Below are 22,311 nucleotides of genomic sequence, written 5' to 3'. Positions count from 1 at the left end.
ATAAATGTAAAAACATAAGGGTGAATGCGCCAGGTAAATCTAGCCCTGTGTGCTCTACATGTAGACCACAAAAATATTTGAAATGAGGCAGTACTGTAGTGTAAAGAACAGAGATGCACAATTTTCAGAGGTGGAGAACTGATCCACTTTATTGATTGGTCTGAACTCTTGTAATAGACTACTAAGAGACATTGTGCGATACAAACATTGCATTTCAACATCATGAGATACATGTTTTTTCAAGTCTTAAATTGAAACAGACAAAAAAAAAAAAGTTACCACTGGATGTTTGACAGATGGAGAGCTGAAAAGATGCACTAATTCTTTTCCGGCTTCATTTAGGTTTTTAAGATTCAAGTTCGTGTAAACCTTTTTTGTCATTGCCGTTGTAAACACTTGACATCCCATCAAAATAGGATGAATAACATTGATGTTGAAAATGATAAAAAAAAAAATCTGAACATCAGCTCTAGGACTTAAACTATTTAAAAAAATCAAAATGAAAGGAAAACAAAGGAAATATCAAGTTTAGAGAAGATTGAATTTGTAATTCAAGCGAAGCAAAAGCTGAGAAAACTAAAACCACAGTATGCTTTCACATACTCAGACTTGCAATGGAACATTACTGTCATTATCAATGTTGACAGTTAGAATTCAAAATTAAAAGCTACACATCTGTTGAGAAAAACTGTTGATATTTATCCTGGATATTAAGATAGCAGAGATAAGAGGTTATTGAATTGAATAGCCATGACAGCACAAAAGCAACTCGTCAACATCTGACTGTACTGTACCATACACAAAAATTATAACTGCAATGCATGTGTCACACTATAAAACCATATATCAACTACAAGAGAAGACAGGAACTCAAAACATCCAGATTTCCATGAGTGATGGGCAAAGTCAAAGCACATCTCAGTACAATCCTCTGCAGGAGCTTGAATAAGTTATACAACAGGTAGTATGCTTTTGTTGTCAAAGGTTACAAAGCAAAAAGTGCAACAATGGTGCAGACCATTCTTTATGTTTGGTTAGTTTTGTCTAACGAAAAGACAAATTACACCGAGATCGGATTTCTGTCAGGAGAGTATCAAAAAAAAAAGATAGAGGGACTACGGAAACAAACAAATATAAACATCAAACACCAACGTATATCTCTGAGAAAATTAGTTAAAGCTGCCTTCTTTCTCCAGCCACAAGGCATGGCAAACCTCTCAAATAAAAAAACAAAGGTTCCTGACGTACTTTAGTTACCATGACAACGTTGCAGAGTAGAACATTCTGCACTGGTTGGAAACCATAGAGACAGCTAGGGGTCAGACTGTGCCATACAGTACACAGTGGTCAGAGCTTAATCTAAAAACATTGGCTCAATTACAGAATTCAGATCAACATGGGGCCCAAAAGTAGTCATGAGGAGAGGAACAACATGGACAACATTGAGCTTGTTAGTCTTCATTCACCTTTCTGCTCCGACACCAGTGTTCTCAACAGGTTCCAAGGACATTTGTTTTTCGAAAGAGGGTGATAAAAGCTTTCTTTTATTCTATATCAGTGGAAATATTGTTACATCCATGCATCATCTCCACAGTGTTGCAAAGACAGGCATCAAATTACAATGCAATTGAAATGTTAGCTTGTGTGTTTACTTCATTCACTTATGTCCACAATGTTCAGGCTTTGGTGGTGCTTGGTGGGTAGGGAACCTACACTTCTGTGTGCTCCACTCAATATCAAGTACAGCCCACAGGGCTGTCTCTCAGCTTCACTGTGGTGGTAGTAGGGGGTAAGAGATGGACAGGGAGAGACCAACTGTGATATTCAAGATTAAACCCCTCCCCCCCTCATTCAAAAACAAAATGGATCAATTTAAAAGCAACATTAAAATGAGAAATAATCAAGTTAAGAAACAAAAACACTGCAAAAGGTTACTCTATTTACATACAATGATTTTCTTAAACACAAAGTATTTCTTTACAGAAACCGAACAAAATTCATCAAATAGTCTCTTATGTTGTTTTTTACATTAGAAGTTCTTCATCATTATCTTTCATGTCTTCCACTCAGGCATTTTCACTGACAGGCCATATCAAAGCTTCTGGACTAAAGGGAGTCTATCCTGAAGGTTGCAGCCTGTCAGAAGTCGCTGCCTTTCTTCCAGCTGGCAGACAGAGGGCGCTGTTGCACCAAAAGGGACACCACCCCCTGTGCTCCCCACACTCGGCACCAGTGAGTGAGGATAGTTTTGGGGGAGGGGGTAGGCAGGCAGGCCTGTACGGAGGCCATCCTCTGGGATGGGGCTCTAGTGGCAGGGCTCAGTCGTCGCTGTCTGACAGGGTCTCGTACTGCTCTGACAGCAGGGGCTCCCGCTCCCACACACGCTGCTGGGCCACTGGGGCGCCTCCTGGTGGCTGCTGCTGGGCTTGTATGGAGGGGGAAGCCATTGAGGTGGGTGGCGTGCCACTCAACATGCGCATGGTCAGGGGGTTATAGGGGAACTGCATGGGGCCTAAAGGGGAGAAGAGTGAGAGAGGTAGGTGGTTAGATGGTTGATTATTAAAATTATTCATTTGTGTCTTTGGTAACCTAATTAAGATAATCTAAGAAGAGGTAAAAGAGAATAATGATATGTGTTTAATCTGAGCTTGCATATAGACTGAGGGCCAGGGGTTTAAAGGGTCTTACCTGTGGATGATGGCCGGTCCTCCCAGGCCCAGGCTGGGGCCTGCCGGTGGTAGTCTCCCTCTGAGTGGACGGAGGACACTGATGAGGGGCGCTCCCCTCCTGCATATGCCTGGCCTGGGTTGGGTGACTTGGACTTTCGGCTGTTGGCCTTGCTCTGCAGTTTCTGCTTGGCTGTTGGACAAACAGACAGAATACAGAAGCAAGAAGGTCAAAAACATATCTGACGTGTCTAGAAAAAGACTGATCTTCAAGTGTATAATCTTGAATAATGTGCTGCCTTCTTGGCAAGGTCTCCCTTGTAAGTATTTTCTTCAATGGGACTTCCTGGATAAATAAAAGTTACATGAAAAGTGTATATGTGTTTGTGCATGGGGAGTGTATAATATATCTCTTTCTGCATGTGTATGGTTTATGACTCACTCATACTAGGGGAGGGGTTGGCCTCCTGGCGGGCCTCACTGCTGGGGGTATTGGTGGCAGGCTGGGGGCCTCCTCCTTGGTGCTCCTCCTGCCTCTCCTCCAGGTTGCCCATCAGGGCTTTGCGGATGATGTCCTCCAGGCCTAGGTTACTAGCTGGGTCACTGAAGGAGTGGTTCCTGGGATTGATGCTGCCTGCAGATCAAAACACACAAGCAGGACAATGAGAGAGAGAGAGAGAGAGAACAAGTTGAGGTGACAACTGGCCGACTTCCAGTGTTCCAATGTTTAAGATAAAGGACAAGTGAAGTTACGATGGTGATATATTGGGCTCAGTTAGAAAAGTCACTACTCACTTGAGCTGGTCACTGCAGGCAAGTTAAAGATCTCTGTGCCTGGTTGCGCATTTCCTGAAAGGAATAACGATAAGCATTTCTGTTAGAAACTAAAATGTCTGACTACAAACTAAAATGGCGTCAAGACAGCAAATCAAGTATTAACAGTTGTTTTACAGAGTATGCCTTTTACACAGAAAGGTTGTCTTTGAAATACATTATGAGTAGATATAATGCTATGTAAGTTCCATCTGGGTATTTGATTCATATGTTGCCATGCATGCTGTATCATGTTAGTGTAAGGAAAAGGATAAGAGACCCACTTACCAACATCAGAATCACCAACAGCACCGGAGTTCAACTTACGAAATATCTCCTGCTTCTTGGATTTCACCATAGGGGAGGTGCTCTCCAGCTTAGTAAAGAAGGAGGGCAAGTAGCTGACACTCCCTGGGGAGCGCGAGTCACCCCTGTAACCAGAGAAAGGTCACAAGGTTAAGAATCAGCCAGTGGATGGGTGAGTGGGGTAGAATGCCACTGGCACCACTCCCTAGTTTCCACTCTGTTGGGATGCCTAATAGGTCACATTCTGCCTGTGGGCACTATACACTAGGCCAAGGTATCCATTTACTCACAAATACACCTAGACAGACAGTACTTTCCTGTTTGTCACCTGAACCCTAACTGCCAAGCTAATACTAGCCTATAGGGGCCCAAGGCTTACAACTTGAGAAGATACATGCCAATCTTATAGTGGTGAGTGTGTACTGTACCTCATCTCAGGGTTGTCATCCCGTCTCTGAGGCTGCTGTACACTAGCCTCCTGTCTGTCCATGCCTGTGTAGCTCTGGGGAGGGGAGATGGGCTCATAGCTGTCTGCTGCCCTGCCACCCCGCTCAGGGGATTTACCAGGCCTGGAGGAGGGAGAGGGAGGTGAGAATCAAGACCAGGACAGGGGTGCATCAGGCTAGCTTTAGTACTGTTGAAGAGGTATGGGCATGTACCTGGCTCTGGGCTTATCGGGGGCATTCTCAGGGGACACTCTGCTGGGGGGTCTCTGGTGGTGTGGGGCCTGGGCATGGTTCTCTGGGCTGTAGCGGCTGGACACCTTAGCACGGCCGGAGCCTGCACTAGAGACAGGCGGCGCCGCACTCTGGAATGTGGTGGTAGCAGAGGAGGAGGAGGAGATGGCAGTGGAGGACTGTGGTGGATCCTGGTTTCGGGCAAAGTCCTGGGTTATGATATGCTATAGGAGAGAGGAAAGGACAAGGGGCAAAACAAATGTTACGAAGCTAGAAAATACATTTTCAGTCACTAGTTTCAGTACACTAGTGTGTACTGTATTGGTGGCAAATTAATTGTGTGAATCAGGAACCAAGCTTTAGAGCTTTGTATGGGTGCTCAAGTGCTTCAGTGCTGTGTGTCATACCGAGATGTGGTCGGCCAGCGTCATGACTCGGTGGGTCTTGGGGACCTGGGAGTAGCCGTCGGCCTGGGAGGAGGGGGGCTGCTGGGGGCTGGGCTGTGGTGGCTCCCCTGGCTGGCGGTAGCGGCTCATGTCGTAGGCACGCATACCAGCTGCTGAGGATAATCCACAGACAGAACGTTAGCAGATTGAGTTAGGGGGAGGGGAGTAGGGGTGAGCAGGGGTGAGTTGGAGGGAGGAGTGGAACGATCGTACTGTATGCCAACAGCAGCTGATCTACATTTGCCTCAAGCAGACAAGAATAGCTCTGGAGCATTCTGGTGACTAGACGGTGGTAGTCAGGAATGGTGTCATCTGTACTGTATGGTGTCATACTCAAATGACAATGTTACTGGGCTGATGAGTAATTCAGGTTGTGGTGTGTTTACTCCATACAGTACATATTACTACAAGCCAAATAAAGGTCAGTCACCTAAATTCAATAAAGCTTTTCTAGTAGAGCTGGTTCAACCTTGTATTAAAAGTCACCTGATTACATAATGTTTTGTTTGACATGTTAAGTAACTTGAATCTTGTAGAACATTATTAATCATAACCTAATAATTGAATAAGAGGAATATGTAGTTCTCATAGTGCTCCCTCACCGGCTGCTTGTGCTTGTCTGTCCTCCTGTTTGTCCTGCTGTGGCTGGGCTGGGGAGCTGGCGGGGCTGATCACCTCTATGGCTCCTCCACTGGGGGCCTCATACCGACTGGATGACACTGTCGGGCAGAGACAGAGACACCATAGTTGAAAAACAACTCTCACTAACATGTCATTACATTCTTTTTTCTGTTGGAATCCACCTGTGTCTCTGTGTATTGGTGTCTATGTTCATGACTCACGGCTGCTGGAAGAGTCGGAGCTCTGGGATCCCCTCTCACGGGAGTCCTTGTCTGAGGCAATTTGGCGCGTAATGATGACATCGATAAAGTTGGCGGCTGTGATGGTGGTCTTGCCGCGAGTGCGTAGCTCTTCCTCGATGCGGGACTTAGTGGCAGGGCCCTTGTCCCTGCCCCCCGCGCCGGGGCCCTCTGCATATGCCGGGTGGGGTTTGCCCCCTGGCAGAGACATGGGGCCATAGGGCGACTGCATGGAGCGCCTGTCCGCCTCCTGCTGCTGCTGCTCATTCAGGGCAACTGCCCGCCGTGCTGCAGACGGCGATGCGGACATGTCCTCCTCACGGTCGTGCTTACCCTCCTTGACCTTGGCCACGTCCAACTGTGGGGCGGAGGCTGCTGCGTCCACCAGAGCAGCCAGGGCGTCAGCTGCAGTGCTGTAGCGGGAGCCTGCCTGGGCTGCTGCTGCTGCTGCTGCTACTGCCGCTGCTGATGGGGGCCTGGAGAGGGAAGAGCAAGGAAGTCATTAATACAGGATCCATGTGTGGCCTTATTTACACTTTTACAACGAAAAGAAAACATTACAAAAGATTTGTGTTCAACTACATTCTCCTGTCATGTGGTTAGCAACTGAATGTGTGTAGACTCACATGAGAGTGATGACACTCTTGCTGTTAGTTCCCTGGAAGATACTGGGCCTCTGCTGAACCACCCCCTCCTGTGACCTCACTGAGGGGGAGGGCGAGCGCAGGTAACCACGACTACTTGGCCTGCCTGGCTGCTCAGGACCTGGGCAACAAACAATTCACTTTAGCAACAGAGCAGGAACGCTTTTCAAGGTTGGAAGGGAAATCAATAGCTTACAATGTCTTTCCCACCACTCTTTCAACGTACTGTAGGTCATCTCACCTCCACGCATGTATTCACTGGCAGCTGCAGCCACCGCTCTTTCGCGCTCTCGCTCTCTATGCTCGCGCTCCCTTTCTCTGTGCTCCCTTTCTCTGTGCTCCCTTTCTCGCTCCTTTTCCCTCTCTTTCTCTCGCTCTCGGTGCTCCCGATCACGCTCCCTCTCTCGCTCACGCTCTCTCTCTCGTTCTCTCTCTACACTGGCTGCTGCAGCAAGGTGGGCTTGGTGGCCTGTGGACACAAATAGGGAAGAGACACACATGGAAGGTTTACACACTGTCTCCGCTGAGAGAATCTCTGCGAGGGTTCTGAGAGTGGTCGGGCCGCGAGAGAGTCTGAGAGGATCCCGCTTTGACGTTGCTCAGGATAGGCTTCTCTCAGCCACTACGAACCCTCTGAGGAGTGTTGCTATGATTACTATCTACAAGGGACCTGAGAGTTCTACTGACCATCACTATTTCCAGCTAAATCATTTTCAGGAATTTTGAGGCCAAGGTCTGATTTGGATTAGATTAGGTCTGTGTGTGTACAGGCGTGTTTGGACTCTGAGTTCAGGGGAGTGCAGGGCTGTAGTGGGACATATAGGAATTGGGGAGGGATATAAGGGAACAGAGGGGGTGGGAGTGGGGGTCCTCACCTGGAGATATGGAGGCTGGGTTGAAAGCCCTAGGAGGGAAAGGGGATTGAGCTCCGGGGATGTAGGTGATGCGGTCCATAGTGGGAGCACCTGTTCCCCCAGGGTGAGGCAACAGGATAGTTGGAGGCATCTGGGCTAGATCAATAATCCCTTTTACAGACAGAAGCAAAGGGCCAACGGTGAACAACAAGAACCAATCCATCAATTTAAGAGTATGAACACCGTGTACACTAGCTTTTACTCATCTCCTTACTCACTTAGTGCTCCCAATTACATTTTTGTAAGAAAACAAATGGGGCTGCTTTGAGCGTGGAATAATGGTTATCTTTTAAGAGGCAACCACTGAGCAAATGAGAAAATGGAAGTATGACTACACCCAATTCATAAATTGAGTCGAATTAGCTGCAGCCCCAAAATATAGACAATTCAGCAATTTGTCAGGGTCATTTGCTTCTGGGCGTCTGGAAAAGGTAGTCACTAATACACAAACACAGTCTGCATATTACACCCCATCCTTCCCTTGGGCTCTCCCCTCCCCACCACCAGTGTGAGAGACGGTCAGCCAGCAGAGCCCAGTACCTCGAGCTCCAGGAGGGTACTGGATTGCAATCTGCTGGTGTTCCCGTGGCGACAGGCCCCTGGCAACGTCGGGTCGTGGGATCACTTGCATCTGTTGGGAAGTGATATAATCGTTGAGGATGGTCTGCCTCGTGTTCTCCATGGTGTACAGCTGGTAGGTGTTGTGGTAGCCCGTCGGGGACGGCTGCCTTGGGAACATGTAAGCCGCTGTAGAGGAGAGGAAAGGAGCAAACACCAAAAATATGAACAGAAGGCTCACAGATACTGATCGCTCCCTGCTGACGTCAATGGCTCAACCCACGACTGGGAGTGTACTGCCTATGAATGAGAGGGCCAAAGCTATCCTCATCATTTTACACAGAATCACTTCTTTTTACAGCTCAGTCATTGTTTTGTCCAAGGTTCTTCAGGTTCAACAGGGGTGGTGGGGCGAGGTAGGAACGGGTAGGTGTCTTACCTGGGTCTAGGACTCTGTGGGCAAAGGCGAGGGCAGGGTCCAGATGAGGAGGCAGGTGGCCACGGTACACCTCTCCAGGGCCCACAGGCCGGTGGTGGGGGTCAAAGGAGCTGTGGGAGGCCATGGGGTCACCCCCTGACACTGGGGACTTGGCTGGGACAATATCTCTCTGAGTGGGTGTCATGGCATTCTTCCTGTCATGTGAGGCAGGCTTCCCAGAGCTTATGCCTCCTTTACAAGGGACAACAATTACTTTAGTTTCATCAATAGAGACTCATAAGTAGATGTATGTGTACTATTCACATAGATTTAATGCAAATTTGGGGATCATTCGTTGGGAGTTAATGTATATTACTGTTGGCAAGTGCTGTTAGCAATGCATGATAACTGTTAGCAATGCAGTCAGAAGGGGGATGAAGGGGGATAGTTAGACATACCTTCCTGAGCTCGGCCAAGCATGGGAGACCCTCTGGAGATGGAGTTGGTGCTGTAGTTGACTGGGGTCCTGCGGGCATTGGCATCCTCGTACATGCCCGGGCTAAGCTGGGACTTGCTGGCCTCCTGGTGTGTGGAGCGCAGGACAGAGGTGGCCGAGTTGACCACAGAGGTGTGACGCACGCGTTCAGAGGCCTTGCTCTCCTCATACTTGGCCCGTTCCATGGCCTCAAGCTGGGGCAAGGTGAGGGGCAACTTGTTGGGGCTGGTGATCAGGGACTTGACATTGTGCTTGATGGCTGACTGGCTCAGAGGGTGGCCCTGGCAGAAAAATTTGAGCTTTCAATGGCTAACATTACTAACTAACGATTGCTCATGTAAAGCACTTAGACTAACACGCACACACAGACACAGACAGACACTTGCTCTTACCTGGGATATGGAGCCTTCCATTGCAGCTCTGCGGTTGTCGGCCATGTCAGGGGTCTTGCGACTGTCCTGGCCAGGCTGGTCCTGACGGGGGATCTCGTGGATGGAGCGTCCCATCTCCTTGATGGTGTTCACTCCCTCATAGGGCTTGCCTTTGCCGATTCCCCCCTCAAAGGAGCGGATCGGGGGGCTCTCACGTTTTATCTGCTTGCCATATTTGATGCTCTCTTCATAAGCCTCTGCAGAGGTTCTTGGCGTCCCTGGAGTGGGAAGTACACAAATCATACATGGCTTGGCTCTGGTGCAAATAGTTAGAAATAAAAGCTGACGATAGCAAACTGCCGTCTCAGAGCATTAGAGCTTTGGGGCAGCATTTAGACTTGGCAACTCCTGAAGAGTAAATATTACCTTGCATGATGGATCCAGTCATCATCGGCCTCTCCTTAGACTCTCCATGGGGACTGTCTCTGGGCACGGCTCGACTTATCAACCCTGACAACAGAGCAACACTGTTACTCTCCTGCTGCTGCCACATGAATACATGCACAAGGCTGAAGGAGAGGATCCACAACCTAAAAAAAAAAGATTACCCTCAAACGGGACTCCTTCTCTGCCTGGGTGACCTCTGCCCATGGGTCCCTCCATCATGTCATAGGTGCGCTTAAGCTCATGGCCGGTTCTGGGGCTACGTGTGGCCTCTCTGGGGTTCTTAATGGCTGTGGACACAGGAGGAAAATGCATATATTCATGATTGACATTTCTGACGCAGACCTGAGAAGACATTTGTTACTACTTGTAACCATTGACAGCTTACCGTCATAGGAGACGATGTGGCCAAGCTTTCCCTCGTAGATGACATGTCCCTTGGCCAGCTGATCTCCTCTGGCCTTCTCTGGGCTGCTCAGGTCCTCTGTGGCCAGCTTGGTGATGGTGCCCTTCAGGAGGTCAGCAGCAATGCTGGACTGGGGCAGGGCAGGTGTGCCCTGAGATAAAATAAGGATCAGCACCCTGAGCACACAAACCACTAGCTTCCTCATAACAGACAGTGTGCTGTAAACGGTGCACAGATTTACTAGTCCTCTAATATACAAGTTGTCTTAGCAATGTGATTTAATTATTGTAGTACCTGAGTGATTGATCCTCTGAAAGGTAGGCTTTCTGCTCCCAACTTGAGTGGGTTGCCTCTTGGCATGCTCCCATCCTGCATGGATGGCATAGGGCCTCCTAGAGGAAGGTTGAGAGAGAGGTTGGTATGTGTGGATGGTGGTGTCAAAACTGAGAGGAAGAGGGAGGTGTCATGTGGGAGAAGGTATGAGGACTGCTAAGGGGAGATGCCTTTTGAACTGGGCTTGTGAATGCACCCTCTCTCCACCAGTGTGCCACATTCTGTCAGGTCTGTGCAAACAGAGTACGGGGGGGGTTCTCTCTCTCTCTCAAATATAAACCCCATTTAGTGAGCGTGTATGGGAAACACAGAAGTGGCACAGACAGACAGACAGTGAGACAAACACGCACCTCTGACGACACCCTCATATTGTGTCCGGGAGAGGAGGCCCTCAGCCTGGGCACTCCGTGGAGAGCATTCCTCTTGCTTTATGTATGACACTGTGGAGAGGAAAGGATATATAGGGAGGGAGGGAATGAAGAGGGGAGAATTAGGGCAAGTGATGATTATGATTTGTGATCTCTGGTCCGACTGATTAAATGTTGACAATACAGTATGATTAAAGGTTGATAATACAGCATGACTAACACTCTCTCATGAAAATCAAAAAGCAGTGAGAAAGAACATGAATTGAGAGATAAAAAAGACTCTCTTACCAGGCTTGGTGGGGTCCTGCTGCCTTGGTAGGCCCAGAGATATGGAGCCGACTGAGTTCTTTGTCCCCTCTGGCCCATAGACAGCGTGGGACGGCAGGTACGTGCCAGGAGTTCCCTGAAATGGCAGGAACGGAGAGATCAGAATACAGGGACGGCGCAATGTACACAGTAAGGTGGATCTAAGTGATGCGTATAAAGGTTTGCCCTTTGGCATTTTAGAAACTGCCATTCATGCATTGCTGGATCACAAGTGGTGGCAAAGTGGAGATTCTAATCACACAAATACTGCGACTAATCATGACTGAATAGGGGTGATAGGGGTGTAAGCTACACACCACCACTTCCATCTCATTACCTGCCCCCTGTGTGGGTCTTACCTGGGAGATGGAGCCGCCTTGGATAAAAGATGGCTTGTCTGTGGGTTTGGAGGTTGGAATGAGCGGAGGAGGAGATGGAATGTTGGCGGGTCTGCTGTGTCTGGAGAAAGTCACACGGACTCCATCCGGCAGGCTCTGAACCATTTGGTTGGGAGCTGGGTGGAGAACTGGGAAAATGTCAGGACGGGAAAAAAAACACAAACAAAAAGTTACCTCTGAACAATATCCTACATTTTGCCAAAGAGAAGCTTCAGGAAAACACAGATTTATTTCCCTAATGGATAACATTAGAGGAAAGTAAAGGAGCCATTTCCTGTGGTTCACAGGTTTCTGTCAGTGTACTGTAATGAAACGACATACCCCTACTCTTACCAACGCGCTACGGTACAACCTCTCATATCCATCAGTGCATGATAAAATATTGAGGTTCCCAGATTCCCGTTATGACCAGCATTCAGTACAGTTAAAAGGCTGGAGTAGCCCTGAGGTAACCTCCTAGCCTCCTGTATGCTGGGTGAGCAGAGCAGACTTATGGAGATGGCTGACTAAATGGATTGAACACAAACATGCTGCCTTGAGGAAGCACCCCTCCTGGCCTGCACTTTACAAAATAAAAAATGCAAATTGGTCTGTAAGAGTTCCTATAGCAGGCACAGATGTCAGCAGCTTGCAAGCTCACAGGGAGAGATAAGAAAATTAGCTACTCCATGACGGAGTTGAACCCTTACTGCAGGAAGACTGCCTGTACAACATTCATTCATAGGATAGATAGAAGCTCAAGGCCAGTTTTTCCCCTTATACCATACAGCTTAATCTGATATATAGAGGTAAAAAGGCAGAGTAGGAAAAAAACATGAAAGAAACCAACATTAAAACAGACAAAAAAAAATATTATTGAATTATAAGTCTGAAACATCGCAAATATTTAATTTGGTATCTGTTCCAGTTGAATCGAAATAAAACAGTAACTTACAAACACTAAAAGTACACAAGAAGACAATAATCAGGTGGTGGTGTTTGTCAGGGGAGAGAGGATGGTGCAGGCAGCTGAGATTTGGGCTAGTTACCTGGAGGCACGCTATAGCGGGAGGCGTTGGGGTCGGGCTGGGGCGAGGCCTTGTTCAGGTCTCTGGGGGACAGCCTGTAGGGAGAACCTGGCCGACCAGACTGGGCCTCCTGATCCAGGGCTAGCTTCATTTCATAAGGCATATAGGGGAAGGGCTTACCTGCAGCGGATGTAAGACACAGACATGCACAGACACACAATATCAGCCAGCTGAATACATAGGATTTACGTATATATTCCAAACATGTACAGTATGAATACAATTCCAATCCAGGGATACCCCAAGCAAAAAATGTGACACTCACATCTTGGCAAGGGCTTGCATGACAAGAAAGCCATTTACATTTACAGCATTTAACAGACGCCTTTATCCAAAACTAATTACAACAGATACATTTGACTAAATAAGTGAATCAACTATCCATCAGTCATCATAAGAAAAATTAATCTATGCTAGGACCAGGGGTTATTGGCAGTCACAATGCTAGAGGAAAGGAAGATTTTATTATTATTATTATTTTTTTTTTTTTTTAAATGTATTTATTTATAGGAGAGAAACTTGCACAAGGGGGTAGTGGGGATGAAGAGGTCTTTAGGAGGGACAGTTAAGATGTAGCCTGAAGAGATGGGTCTTCAGTCCACAGTGGAATACTATATACAATACAATACTATGGACTGCCTCACTGCCCTACACACAGTTCTTATAAAGGTGGTAAAGACTTCAGGTGTCTAATCAGGCACTTCCCCTAACACACATACTATTTAGAGACTGGGCCAATGTGCCCTTTCTGGCTGAATGACTGTTCTAGCCCACTTCCCTGTCTACCCAGGGGGCAAAGTGTCCTGCTCTGACACACTGATGTCATGCTCCTTCAAAAGTCACAGCAAAACCCTCTCTTCCCCAAAGGCATTTTAGGAAAAACATCACCCAAGCCTTTGGGCTAATGTCTACAATTCTCTCATATTTCCTTTTTTGACGTTGAACGAATACGAATGGGACTGAAAAATGCATCAGCTATAAATAGCCTGCTGCTGGAAGCCTCAGGTAGAGGTAGAGAGGAAGAGGAATCAGTTTGTTCTTACCCTCCCTGTCCAGTACAGTGGGGCTGCGGGTGTTGAAGCGGGGGCAGTTGGGGGGTCTGCGATCGGGGTCTCCCTGGTCCTGCCGCTGCTTCTCCTCCTGGTGGGCAGACTCATGCGCTGCCTTGATCTGGTGCTGGAACATGGTAAAGCCGCTAAGGGGGGCACCCATGGGCATGCCGCCAGGGCCAAAAGGTCCCGACACCTAGGGAGAGGGGTGAGGAGCGACCCATGTGAAGATGGCTGCCTAACATAAGCTGAGTACAAGTGAAGCTGGCCAAGCCCTTCCTTCTAATTATCGCGGAAGTACACTTTGATAGACTTCAGGGTCAGAATGGTCAGAATGTGCATGTCTTTAAACCGTCCCCATAGAAAAGATGGGACATATTTGATGAATGAAATGTAAATGAGCCAATGTTTAGCCTGCCAATCAAGACCCCTGTGCCTAAACTGTCGGTGCAGTTTGTATTATAGCTTCCCACCCACTGACGTAGCGCCATGGAGTCCATTGGAGGGAAAGAAGACGGACAACAAAACAATTTAACAGTGTCGGCTCATAACATGATTATTGATTACACAACAGTAGGATACAAATTTGATTTTAAAACGCTGACACATTGATCAACTGATTGACAGCTTGAATGGCGGAATGATTGGCAAATTGATTGAATGACTGACAGGTTTGAAAAGTGCGGATATGGACTCACTTGACGGGGAGGTTGGTCTAAATAAGACATGCTTTCACCCTGCTGCCTGCCTCCATGCCTCTCCGAATGGGCATATCTGATAGAAAAGTGTGGGTTGCTATAATGACTGACCATGGGTGGGATGGGAGCGGCGCGCTGTTGAAGCTGCTGCATGCTGAGGTGGGCCTGCTTGGCTGAGGACACCAGCACTGAGCCTGGAGGGTTGAGCAATGAAGGCTTGTCCATAGAGAACATCCTGCAGGGAACAACAGCAGAGTAGAGACACTGTGAGACACATTCTTCAAAGAGATCTAAGATAGAGAACATTAGGTTTCAATTGGCCAATTAAGTCAAATATAGACAGGGCTTCACAAAACTTTGTTTATAAGAGATCCTTAAACAGGCAAATATGGTAATAAGCTAAAGGTAAGGCAGTAGAATCCCAGGGCAGTAGAAGGCCCAGAAGGCTGCTTCCCCATGACCACCCACCTCTGTCTCTCGGGCTCAGCGTCCACATCCTCGTCTGCGCTGCAGGTAGCGCTGGAGTCGTTGTCTGAGTGGTGCTCCCTCTGCTCCCCCTTATCCCCCTTTTCCTTGGCCTCAGGCTCCACTTTGACCTGCACCTCCCCAGCAGGCATCATGTCCACGTCCTGGGGCTCACTCTTGGGGTGCACTTGGCCCTCGTAGACTGCCCTGGCCCTCTCCCTCTCCTCTTGAGAGCCTGGCTCAGGCCCACCCTCTGGGCTCTTCTCTAGCTTGACTCGCAGCTCCCCGTAAGGAGGCTCCTGGCCCTTCCCATCACTGGCCTGGCCCTTATCCTGCTCAGAGCGCTGGCTCTCGGACGATCCTCCTGCGCTTTCTCCCCTCTGAGAGTCTCGGGCCTTTGACGGGTCCGTCTGGGATGGGGAGGGGGCGCTCTCTGTGTCTGAGCTATTCTCTCCACCTGAGCACACAAGAGGACACCAGTGAGAAACGCTCCATTCAAACATCACAGCATACTAGGAAATTACTGAGCCAGGAAAAAATCTTGCCACCGCCACTAAAATTTAAATACAATCTCCTCCAGTTAGAGTTGGTAAATAAATATCCAAGGTGCAGTGGGCACCATAAAAACCTAGCTAGTCCACAACGGATGCAATATTGTCTGCCACTGTTGCTATGGAGAACAACCCGAACCAAGAACAGAGTATAACATAGATTTTTTGGGCTACCAGCCAAGGTATCTGGTGGATGAGAAAATGTACAAGCAACTCAGATTTTTTTTTTTCTTTTTTAAACCAACAGTAAGGCAAAGATCACAAAAAAAGACATTAGCATGACTTCTGATGCATTGAAAATTACTCCCTGCACAGAACAAACCTCTTGTAAGTAGGCTTGAAGTTTCACACCTATCCCTGTAATACAAAAACCCCCTAAATATTTCCCCTGCATGTTTTGTATCTCACGCGGTCGTGTGTCAGTTGCTATCTTGTGCTGTCATGTGTAATTTAATTTTACAGTTATGCTTTATTTTAGGTTGTAACCAGAGACGTTGTTGTAACTAAGAAAGCTCATAGACTCATAGAGTTTTGTTTTTAAATTGAAGCATAGTATTCGCGAACCTTTGTTGGCTACCCGCCAAAGTGGCTGGTAAAATTTCCAGATTTCCCCGCCAATGTCAAAACCTACCTGCATTTGGCAGGTGTTAATTTTTTTTCACTGATCGAGAATAATGAAAATAAAACATGATCTAGCCAAGAATGTCAATGCCAAGACAAACTGAATCAAACATAACATAATCTAAATCTCAAATGAAGTCCAGGTACAGTTACCAAAAACAAAAACATTTCTCTTGACAAAATAACCTACTCTCTGACAAGAGGTTTCTGGCAAGTCTTTACCCAACAGTCTATCAGACCATGTCATACTACAGGCAGTAGTACACCAACTCACTGTCATGACAAGACAGACAGACAGACAGGAGGGTCAGAGAGTAGGAGGCTGCCAAAGTTGGGAAAAGCCTCTCTACCTCCTCCCTGTCAGGGGCAAAGCTAAACCACTTTGCCTTACCTCCACAGAGCCAAAGGTAGGAGGGAGACAGGCTCCGCTCCAAGCAAGAGAGAGAGAGAGACAGGGAGGGGGTAGAGAGAGAGAGGGAGAAAGAAATAGGAACGGAGAGAGAGAGAGAAAGTGAGACACGGAGGGGGGAAAAGAGAGACGGTCGAGGGATCTGTCCACAGCAACACTGTGGAGAGGGCTGTCCTACACAATGGAATTCATGCAGAATATTGGAGCCCGTAAGAAATGGGCAGGTCCAGACGAGGTCTGGACTCGCACTCATTAACCTATACCTATGCATGGCAGAGCAGGGAATTTGAATATTCGAAGCAGACCCTTTCTGACATGTTATGACAGCAGAGACGGGGGCATTTTAGGACTTTTTGTAGTAGAGGGGTGGAGAGAGAGAGAGAGAGAGAGAGAGAGAGAGAGAAGAGGGGAGGAAGAGACGGGAGGCCCGCCGGATCAAACGAGTGCACCAGCACCGAGCGTTCCATGCAGCACACTTTCTTGAGTCTTCAAAGCCAAGGAACAGTTACATAACAGCGGCCCCAGCAGTCAGAATTGGTTGAGATCTTTTATCTCTTTTTTATCCCCCCTCTTTCCTTTTGATCATTTTTTCTCTCATTAAAACTACAGACAGTAGCAAAAAATACTTGGGTTTCACTATCAATTCATATCAAATTCTCAGAAGACAGACAGTTCCAAGAGGGGCTCTAGATTTTCTCCTACCCCAGGGGGTCTCTTATCTTTCCCTCACTAACTCCTCTCAGGCATTAAGCTTTATGAGCTGAGAACAAACAGCGGCTACCATAACCTTGAATTACTGAATCCATCAAGCCCTCATATACAATGCGTCAAGTGAGGCATGAAAAAGACAAATGTGTGGTGCTGGTAATGAGTGTGTGTCTGATATGTTGATGATCGAGTTTACAGGTTTGCATAGGCAGGTGGAGAGGTCTGGTCTGTGACTCTGATGTGTGAGTGGTTTTAAGTCTCTGTTCCCTCCATAGCCTCTGACCTTCGCTATCCTCTGGGTTGTCCTCGTCATCATCAGCTGATGCTGTGGAAGCTAAGCTCTCACTCTGAGACACGTCCCGATCACCCCGTGCCCGCCGGGTGTCCTGAGGAACACAAACACAGACATCAGATACAAACACTGGACACTGCATCAACACAACACTTCATCATCCACAGTAAACAAAAATGATGCCAGATATTCATGTTCCCCAGAGACAAAAAACAAAACCTCCTGAACACAGTTGATTATTCAGGGTGCTGCTGGTACCTGTTTGTGTTGCTGGAGCAAGTTGTCCAGGTTGTGTCGTCGCTTGTAGTTGAAGTAGAAGTTCTTGCACTGAGCCTCACTCTTGGTGCCCACCATCTTTGCAATGGCTGGCCAGTTACGCCCGTGCTCCACAAGCCCTGTCAGGGGAGAGAGGGAGAGACTCAGCTGGGGTATAGACCCAAACATCAAGAAGACTCCAGCCATATGGACAAACATACATGTAACCAAACGACACAATTGAGATGGAAATGAACACCACAAACATCAGGCACACTGAACTATTACCCTGTATTACCCTGCATAGTAACACAACTTCACCTTGCCAACTCCATCTCCACAGACACGCCCTGCAGCCCAGTGATCCATGCTGCCATGGCCTGTCCCAACTTGGTCCGCACAATAAGGCTCACAATCAGCTTTGATGGTCTCAATTAACTATTGACGCTTAATAGACAGCGCTTAGGGGGTGCAGTGGACTGGAAGGCGGCCGATTACCTTTGACATTAGGGTGTCTCTCCTCAAGTGTTTCTCCGGTTCTACCCCCTCCCTCCCCCTGTCCTGCTCTGCTCTCCTGAGCTAAAGAACACTGGCACTTTGACAAATCACCACAGAGCTGAGGACAAAGCCCCATTACTGCCCATCCAAATAAATGAGGACATTTGGACAGAATTCATATTAGTGTGAAGTGAGGATTTCAGGTCTGATGGTCGAGTATAGAAATGAGACTCACTTTATTAATAGTTAATATAGGTGTGATTGTAAGAACAATCCTAAACTACACAAACTCACTGGGACTCCAGTTGTTTTATTCAGAAAATTGCTGATACACCTTTGATATAATCAATTTTTCCATCCCCCCTAACTTGTGTTCACAAATGATGTTTGAGCCCAATTGATCTATATTCATCATGAGGTTCTATAATATCACCACTACCACACCGAGACGGATCGTCCCCTTCCTCACATCCTATCAAGTCCTGCAGCTTACAAGAAGGTAAATTATCCTTTTTTTCTTTCTTTTTTTTAAAGAATCCTTCTGCAAGGCCCCTCTCTGACCCAACTGCTGTAAGCTCAACATTTTACATTTATGGGAAATGTTGAGCTTATAGCAGTTGGGTCAGAGGGGGGCCTTGCAGAAGGATTCTTAACATAAACAACGGCCCCCCTAACACTAACCAGAACACTGTGCCAGTATCTGTACATCAGCCCAACAAATGAACGTGCGTCAGCTTTTAAAACTCCTTCCATGCCCCCTGGAATAACGTAATATTTCAGTCCTTGTTCTACTATCTATTAGACCTGTTTGTTGATTTTCCAGCAGTGTTTACATTTTGGCTGTACATGCTTGTGTGCACAAATGACCAAACATGAAACACTACTAGGAAATGTGCAGATGTAATTCACAGAGGTGATGGAAAGCAGAGGTAGGCTAGTTACTCCTTATGACTTGACCACTGAAATATAGCTATGTTTAAAATATGAGAGAACATAGAAATCATGTCTTCCTGTATAGGGGAGGCATACCCCAATCCTCAAACCCACCCAAGAGAGTCTTAACTAATCCAAATTAATCCTTCTATTTACTCTCTCCAGTCCAATGAGCTTAGCCCCAGTGGGCCCCTGCTGTAGAGCCTATACTGACAAAGCTGAAAGAGTGTGGGCCTGAGAGGTATGGGCCGATGGGGGTTGGGGTCAAACTTGCATGGAGTGTGACGCAACTAGTGGACACAGTAATGCAGTTCACGGCCATAGACTGCATGACATGATGGAACGCTTTGAAGCTTTTCTAAAAAACACTCTTAAAGACTCAAACTTTAGGAGAGTCCTGCAAGATCCAGAGGTTTGCCAAAGTGTTTCTGTGAATAATGGATAGCCATCTTTAGAGAAAGCCCAACCTGTCATGCTCTGTTACTTCATGTCTGGCCTTAATAGATCACTTCTGAAAGGCATGCAGAGCACTGCAGTCACAAGAAAAAAAATATTCTTTGCCTAAAAGCCTCCAGTTAAGCAGTCAGTGTCTGTGTGTGTGTCAGAGTGTGTGTGTGTGTGTGTCAGAGAGTGTGTGTGAAAGAGAAAAAGGCAGAGTGCGCGATAAAACCAGAGGGGAGACAGAGGGAGGGAGACATAGATAGTGAGCGACAAAGAAAGAGTGTGAGAGATAAATAAATAAACAGCTACCTTTTTTGGCGACCTCCATCTCCTCCTCGGTCCAGCGAGAAGTCTCTCCGGTTTCGACAGCGCCTGCTAAATCAGAGAGAGAAAAGAGAGAGCCTCATCAGCCGAGAGAGTCCGCTCCTCAGCCGCCTCCTTCTCACAGCCACTAATCTAATAATCTGTTTACATTCAGGGGCTACCTCCCCCTCCCTCCCTCCCTCCCTCCCTCCTCTCTCTTCCTCACTCTCTCTCTCTCTCTCTAGCTCTCGTGCTCCCCTGCTCTCGTGCTCCCTCGCTCTCGTGTTCTCTCCCTCTCACCACCAACCAGAACGACTCCCCTCCCTCCCCCACAAGGGGAGGGCCCCTGTCAGCTGATCTGGCTCCAGACAGTGGAGGAGTACAGAGACTCGCCTCCCCCTCTTTGGGAAATGGCCTTGGACAGACAAACACACAGATAGAACAGCAGACAGCCCCCTGGCACCTCTCACTGCCACATTACCACTAACCAGCCCCCACCCCCTACTTTCTGCTTGGCCACACTGACCCCCACCCACCACAGCCATATTCACAGAACACGACAACACACTCAGGGGGGCAGAGATTGAACCCTGGCCCACTCTCCTCCATGGGACCAATTGAGATTGTGTAAACATTTGGACAAATATAGCTGCAGATGAACCCTTGACATTTATGTGAGTTTTCCGTCTAAAGATGAGGAGATCCGTTCTCACTGTTTAGACGGCTCCTACCTATCCTGGCCACACAGTCTGTTAAATCTATTCAAACAAATGTTCACTGCTCCCGTGGCACACTCACATGTTTGCCTAATCCGGCATTCCCCATGACTGTTTAACTCCAGCGAGGTTGTCATTAATCTCTCACAGCCTTTGAAGATATGTAGGTATAAATACAGGGTGTATAGAGGTAGCACCCCAACTCAAAACAGGACCCGCCTGTGACTTCTAATGAGATCAAACTAGCGCTGCTGTCCCCTCTGTATCAGCAGTGAGAGCCTGCCTGGCCACAGTCCAACCGGGCGAGACAGACAGATGGCTCGCCTCAGCAACCGATGCACTTCTGAGAAAACCAGGGGGTTGCTGGAAAGTGTGTGTGTGTCTCTCTCTCTCTCTCTCTCTCTCTCTCTCTCTCTGAGAGAGAGAGAATCACATTAGGGGTCAGACCTTACATAACACGACAGACGGGAGAAAGGTGCAGAAAGAACAGGGAGCAGGACAGCAAACTGCAACGCATTACATTCAATGTACAATTAGCCATGCATTAGTAACACCATGAGCACATGACTGAGTTTTCTGGTAGAGAACCTACACTGACAAATAAGACAAACATCAAAAGAGCCTTTCAGCACACAAGGACAAATGAAGTGGCTGATACCTGCGGGTACACAGTAGAGCGCCATGACAACAGGTCCACCTGAGACACACTGCATTGCCATGGTGATGTGTAGGCTAGATTGAGGCCCTGCGTGGGTTACAGTGAAGAGGTGCCTGTATACACCGTCTTCAGCAGGGAAGCAATAATACTCTGAACCTGGTGAACCAACCAGCAATGACCATCCCAGCAAACAAGGGCTCATCCAACCAAAAAAATTGTGTTTCTCTTTAAATTTCAGGAAGAAAGAAATTGAAAGAACTATTTGTCCCTTATAACACATGCAACAGCTCTCAAAGCCTCAACACAGTGCAACGTCTTACCTCGGTTTGCATCCATGGCTACTGGGGCTGATTTAGCGGGCTCTCTCATGGCCTTCTGGGCAGGCTCAGGTTTGGGGGGCTGAAGGGGCTCAGGCAAGACTGGCTCTGGGGCGAGGGGCAGCGGCTCATCGGCCGCCACAGAGGCAGCCTCGTTGGCCATGGAGCGGGTGGTGATCCTTCCCTTGCGCCTGCCCTGGCTATTGGCAGTCTTCCTGCCACGAGGCGTGTTCTGCTCCTTCCCGTCCTCGTCCTCCCCGCCGTCACACTTGTCTTTGCCAATGTCCCTAAGGGGGGAGAGAAGGGACACATATCAAACGTCACCTCAGCATGGGTAGTAGCAAAAAGTTGCTAACACAGAGGGTTTTGATTTTCATAATCTGTATTCTTTTGCACAGCTGAATGCATTGGAAAGTCACTTGTGACGTTTGTTTAACAACTACTTGCATTTATCATTTGGTGGTTGGACATGACTAACTGCCCACTGAGCCAGCTGGGTAAACAAGCAGGGAGTCGTCTGTCTAATGGCCCAGAGTCCTGTGGCAAAATGGCTTCTAGGCTCTCCTCAGAGTGTACGTGAGCAGCAGACATGAACACAGGCCAGGTCTCAGGGAGGAGTACCTTTGCATCAGAGCCAACAGAGTCTGATGTACATGTATCCTTTAAGGAGCATTCAAACACAATCCTGACTTTAAAATGGCAGGAACAACAGGAAAGCAGTCAGACGTCATGCCAGAGAAGGGCAGTGGTTTGCTCTGATATGATTTACAACATTTAAGTGAGATGTTGATCCCAGTGATAAGGCTCCAGAATTCCTGTCGCCTTAACTGAAGGCTTACATTTATTGGCAGCACATATTCTCCTTAAAACTGTCAGAGGGGGTCAGGGCAGAGGCTAACTCTACTC

General features: G+C 47.7%; 1 protein-coding gene across 6 annotated transcripts in view; it reads right to left on the bottom strand.

Moving 5' to 3' along the window:
• Positions 1-127: 127 nt before the first annotated feature.
• ncor1 (nuclear receptor corepressor 1) overlaps positions 128-22,311 on the bottom strand; it is a 44,475-nt gene continuing 22,291 nt past the window's right edge. Inside the window, exons 16-47 of one of the 6 annotated variants that reach the window (XM_083697306.1) lie at positions 21,409-21,692; positions 19,721-19,786; positions 17,543-17,679; positions 17,276-17,378; positions 14,707-15,160; positions 14,239-14,473; positions 13,535-13,736; positions 12,453-12,611; positions 11,386-11,552; positions 11,009-11,123; positions 10,703-10,792; positions 10,314-10,411; positions 10,002-10,170; positions 9,778-9,903; positions 9,596-9,679; positions 9,191-9,447; positions 8,761-9,079; positions 8,324-8,554; positions 7,867-8,073; positions 7,288-7,437; positions 6,654-6,881; positions 6,395-6,533; positions 5,751-6,244; positions 5,511-5,627; positions 4,870-5,021; positions 4,445-4,686; positions 4,214-4,354; positions 3,768-3,910; positions 3,462-3,515; positions 3,109-3,300; positions 2,689-2,859; positions 128-2,512 (exon numbers count right to left, since the gene is read on the bottom strand). In XM_083697306.1, the coding sequence (XP_083553432.1) occupies positions 2,319-2,512; positions 2,689-2,859; positions 3,109-3,300; positions 3,462-3,515; positions 3,768-3,910; positions 4,214-4,354; positions 4,445-4,686; positions 4,870-5,021; positions 5,511-5,627; positions 5,751-6,244; positions 6,395-6,533; positions 6,654-6,881; positions 7,288-7,437; positions 7,867-8,073; positions 8,324-8,554; positions 8,761-9,079; positions 9,191-9,447; positions 9,596-9,679; positions 9,778-9,903; positions 10,002-10,170; positions 10,314-10,411; positions 10,703-10,792; positions 11,009-11,123; positions 11,386-11,552; positions 12,453-12,611; positions 13,535-13,736; positions 14,239-14,473; positions 14,707-15,160; positions 17,276-17,378; positions 17,543-17,679; positions 19,721-19,786; positions 21,409-21,692 (5,920 nt within the window). In that variant the 3' untranslated portion in view covers positions 128-2,318. The remainder of the gene's footprint in view (positions 2,513-2,688; positions 2,860-3,108; positions 3,301-3,461; positions 3,516-3,767; positions 3,911-4,213; positions 4,355-4,444; positions 4,687-4,869; positions 5,022-5,510; positions 5,628-5,750; positions 6,245-6,394; positions 6,534-6,653; positions 6,882-7,287; positions 7,438-7,866; positions 8,074-8,323; positions 8,555-8,760; positions 9,080-9,190; positions 9,448-9,595; positions 9,680-9,777; positions 9,904-10,001; positions 10,171-10,313; positions 10,412-10,702; positions 10,793-11,008; positions 11,124-11,385; positions 11,553-12,452; positions 12,612-13,534; positions 13,737-14,238; positions 14,474-14,706; positions 15,161-17,275; positions 17,379-17,542; positions 17,680-19,720; positions 19,787-21,408; positions 21,693-22,311) is intronic. The other 5 variants (XM_083697307.1, XM_083697308.1, XM_083697309.1 and 2 more) reach the window with 5 other exon arrangements.

The sequence above is a fragment of the Argentina silus genome, assembly GCF_951799395.1.
Source record: "Argentina silus genome assembly, chromosome: 2".
NCBI classification, from domain to species: Eukaryota; Metazoa; Chordata; class Actinopteri; order Argentiniformes; family Argentinidae; genus Argentina; species Argentina silus.
The sequence above is the reverse complement of the archived record's forward strand: the minus strand, read 5'-3'. Positions and strand labels throughout refer to the sequence as shown.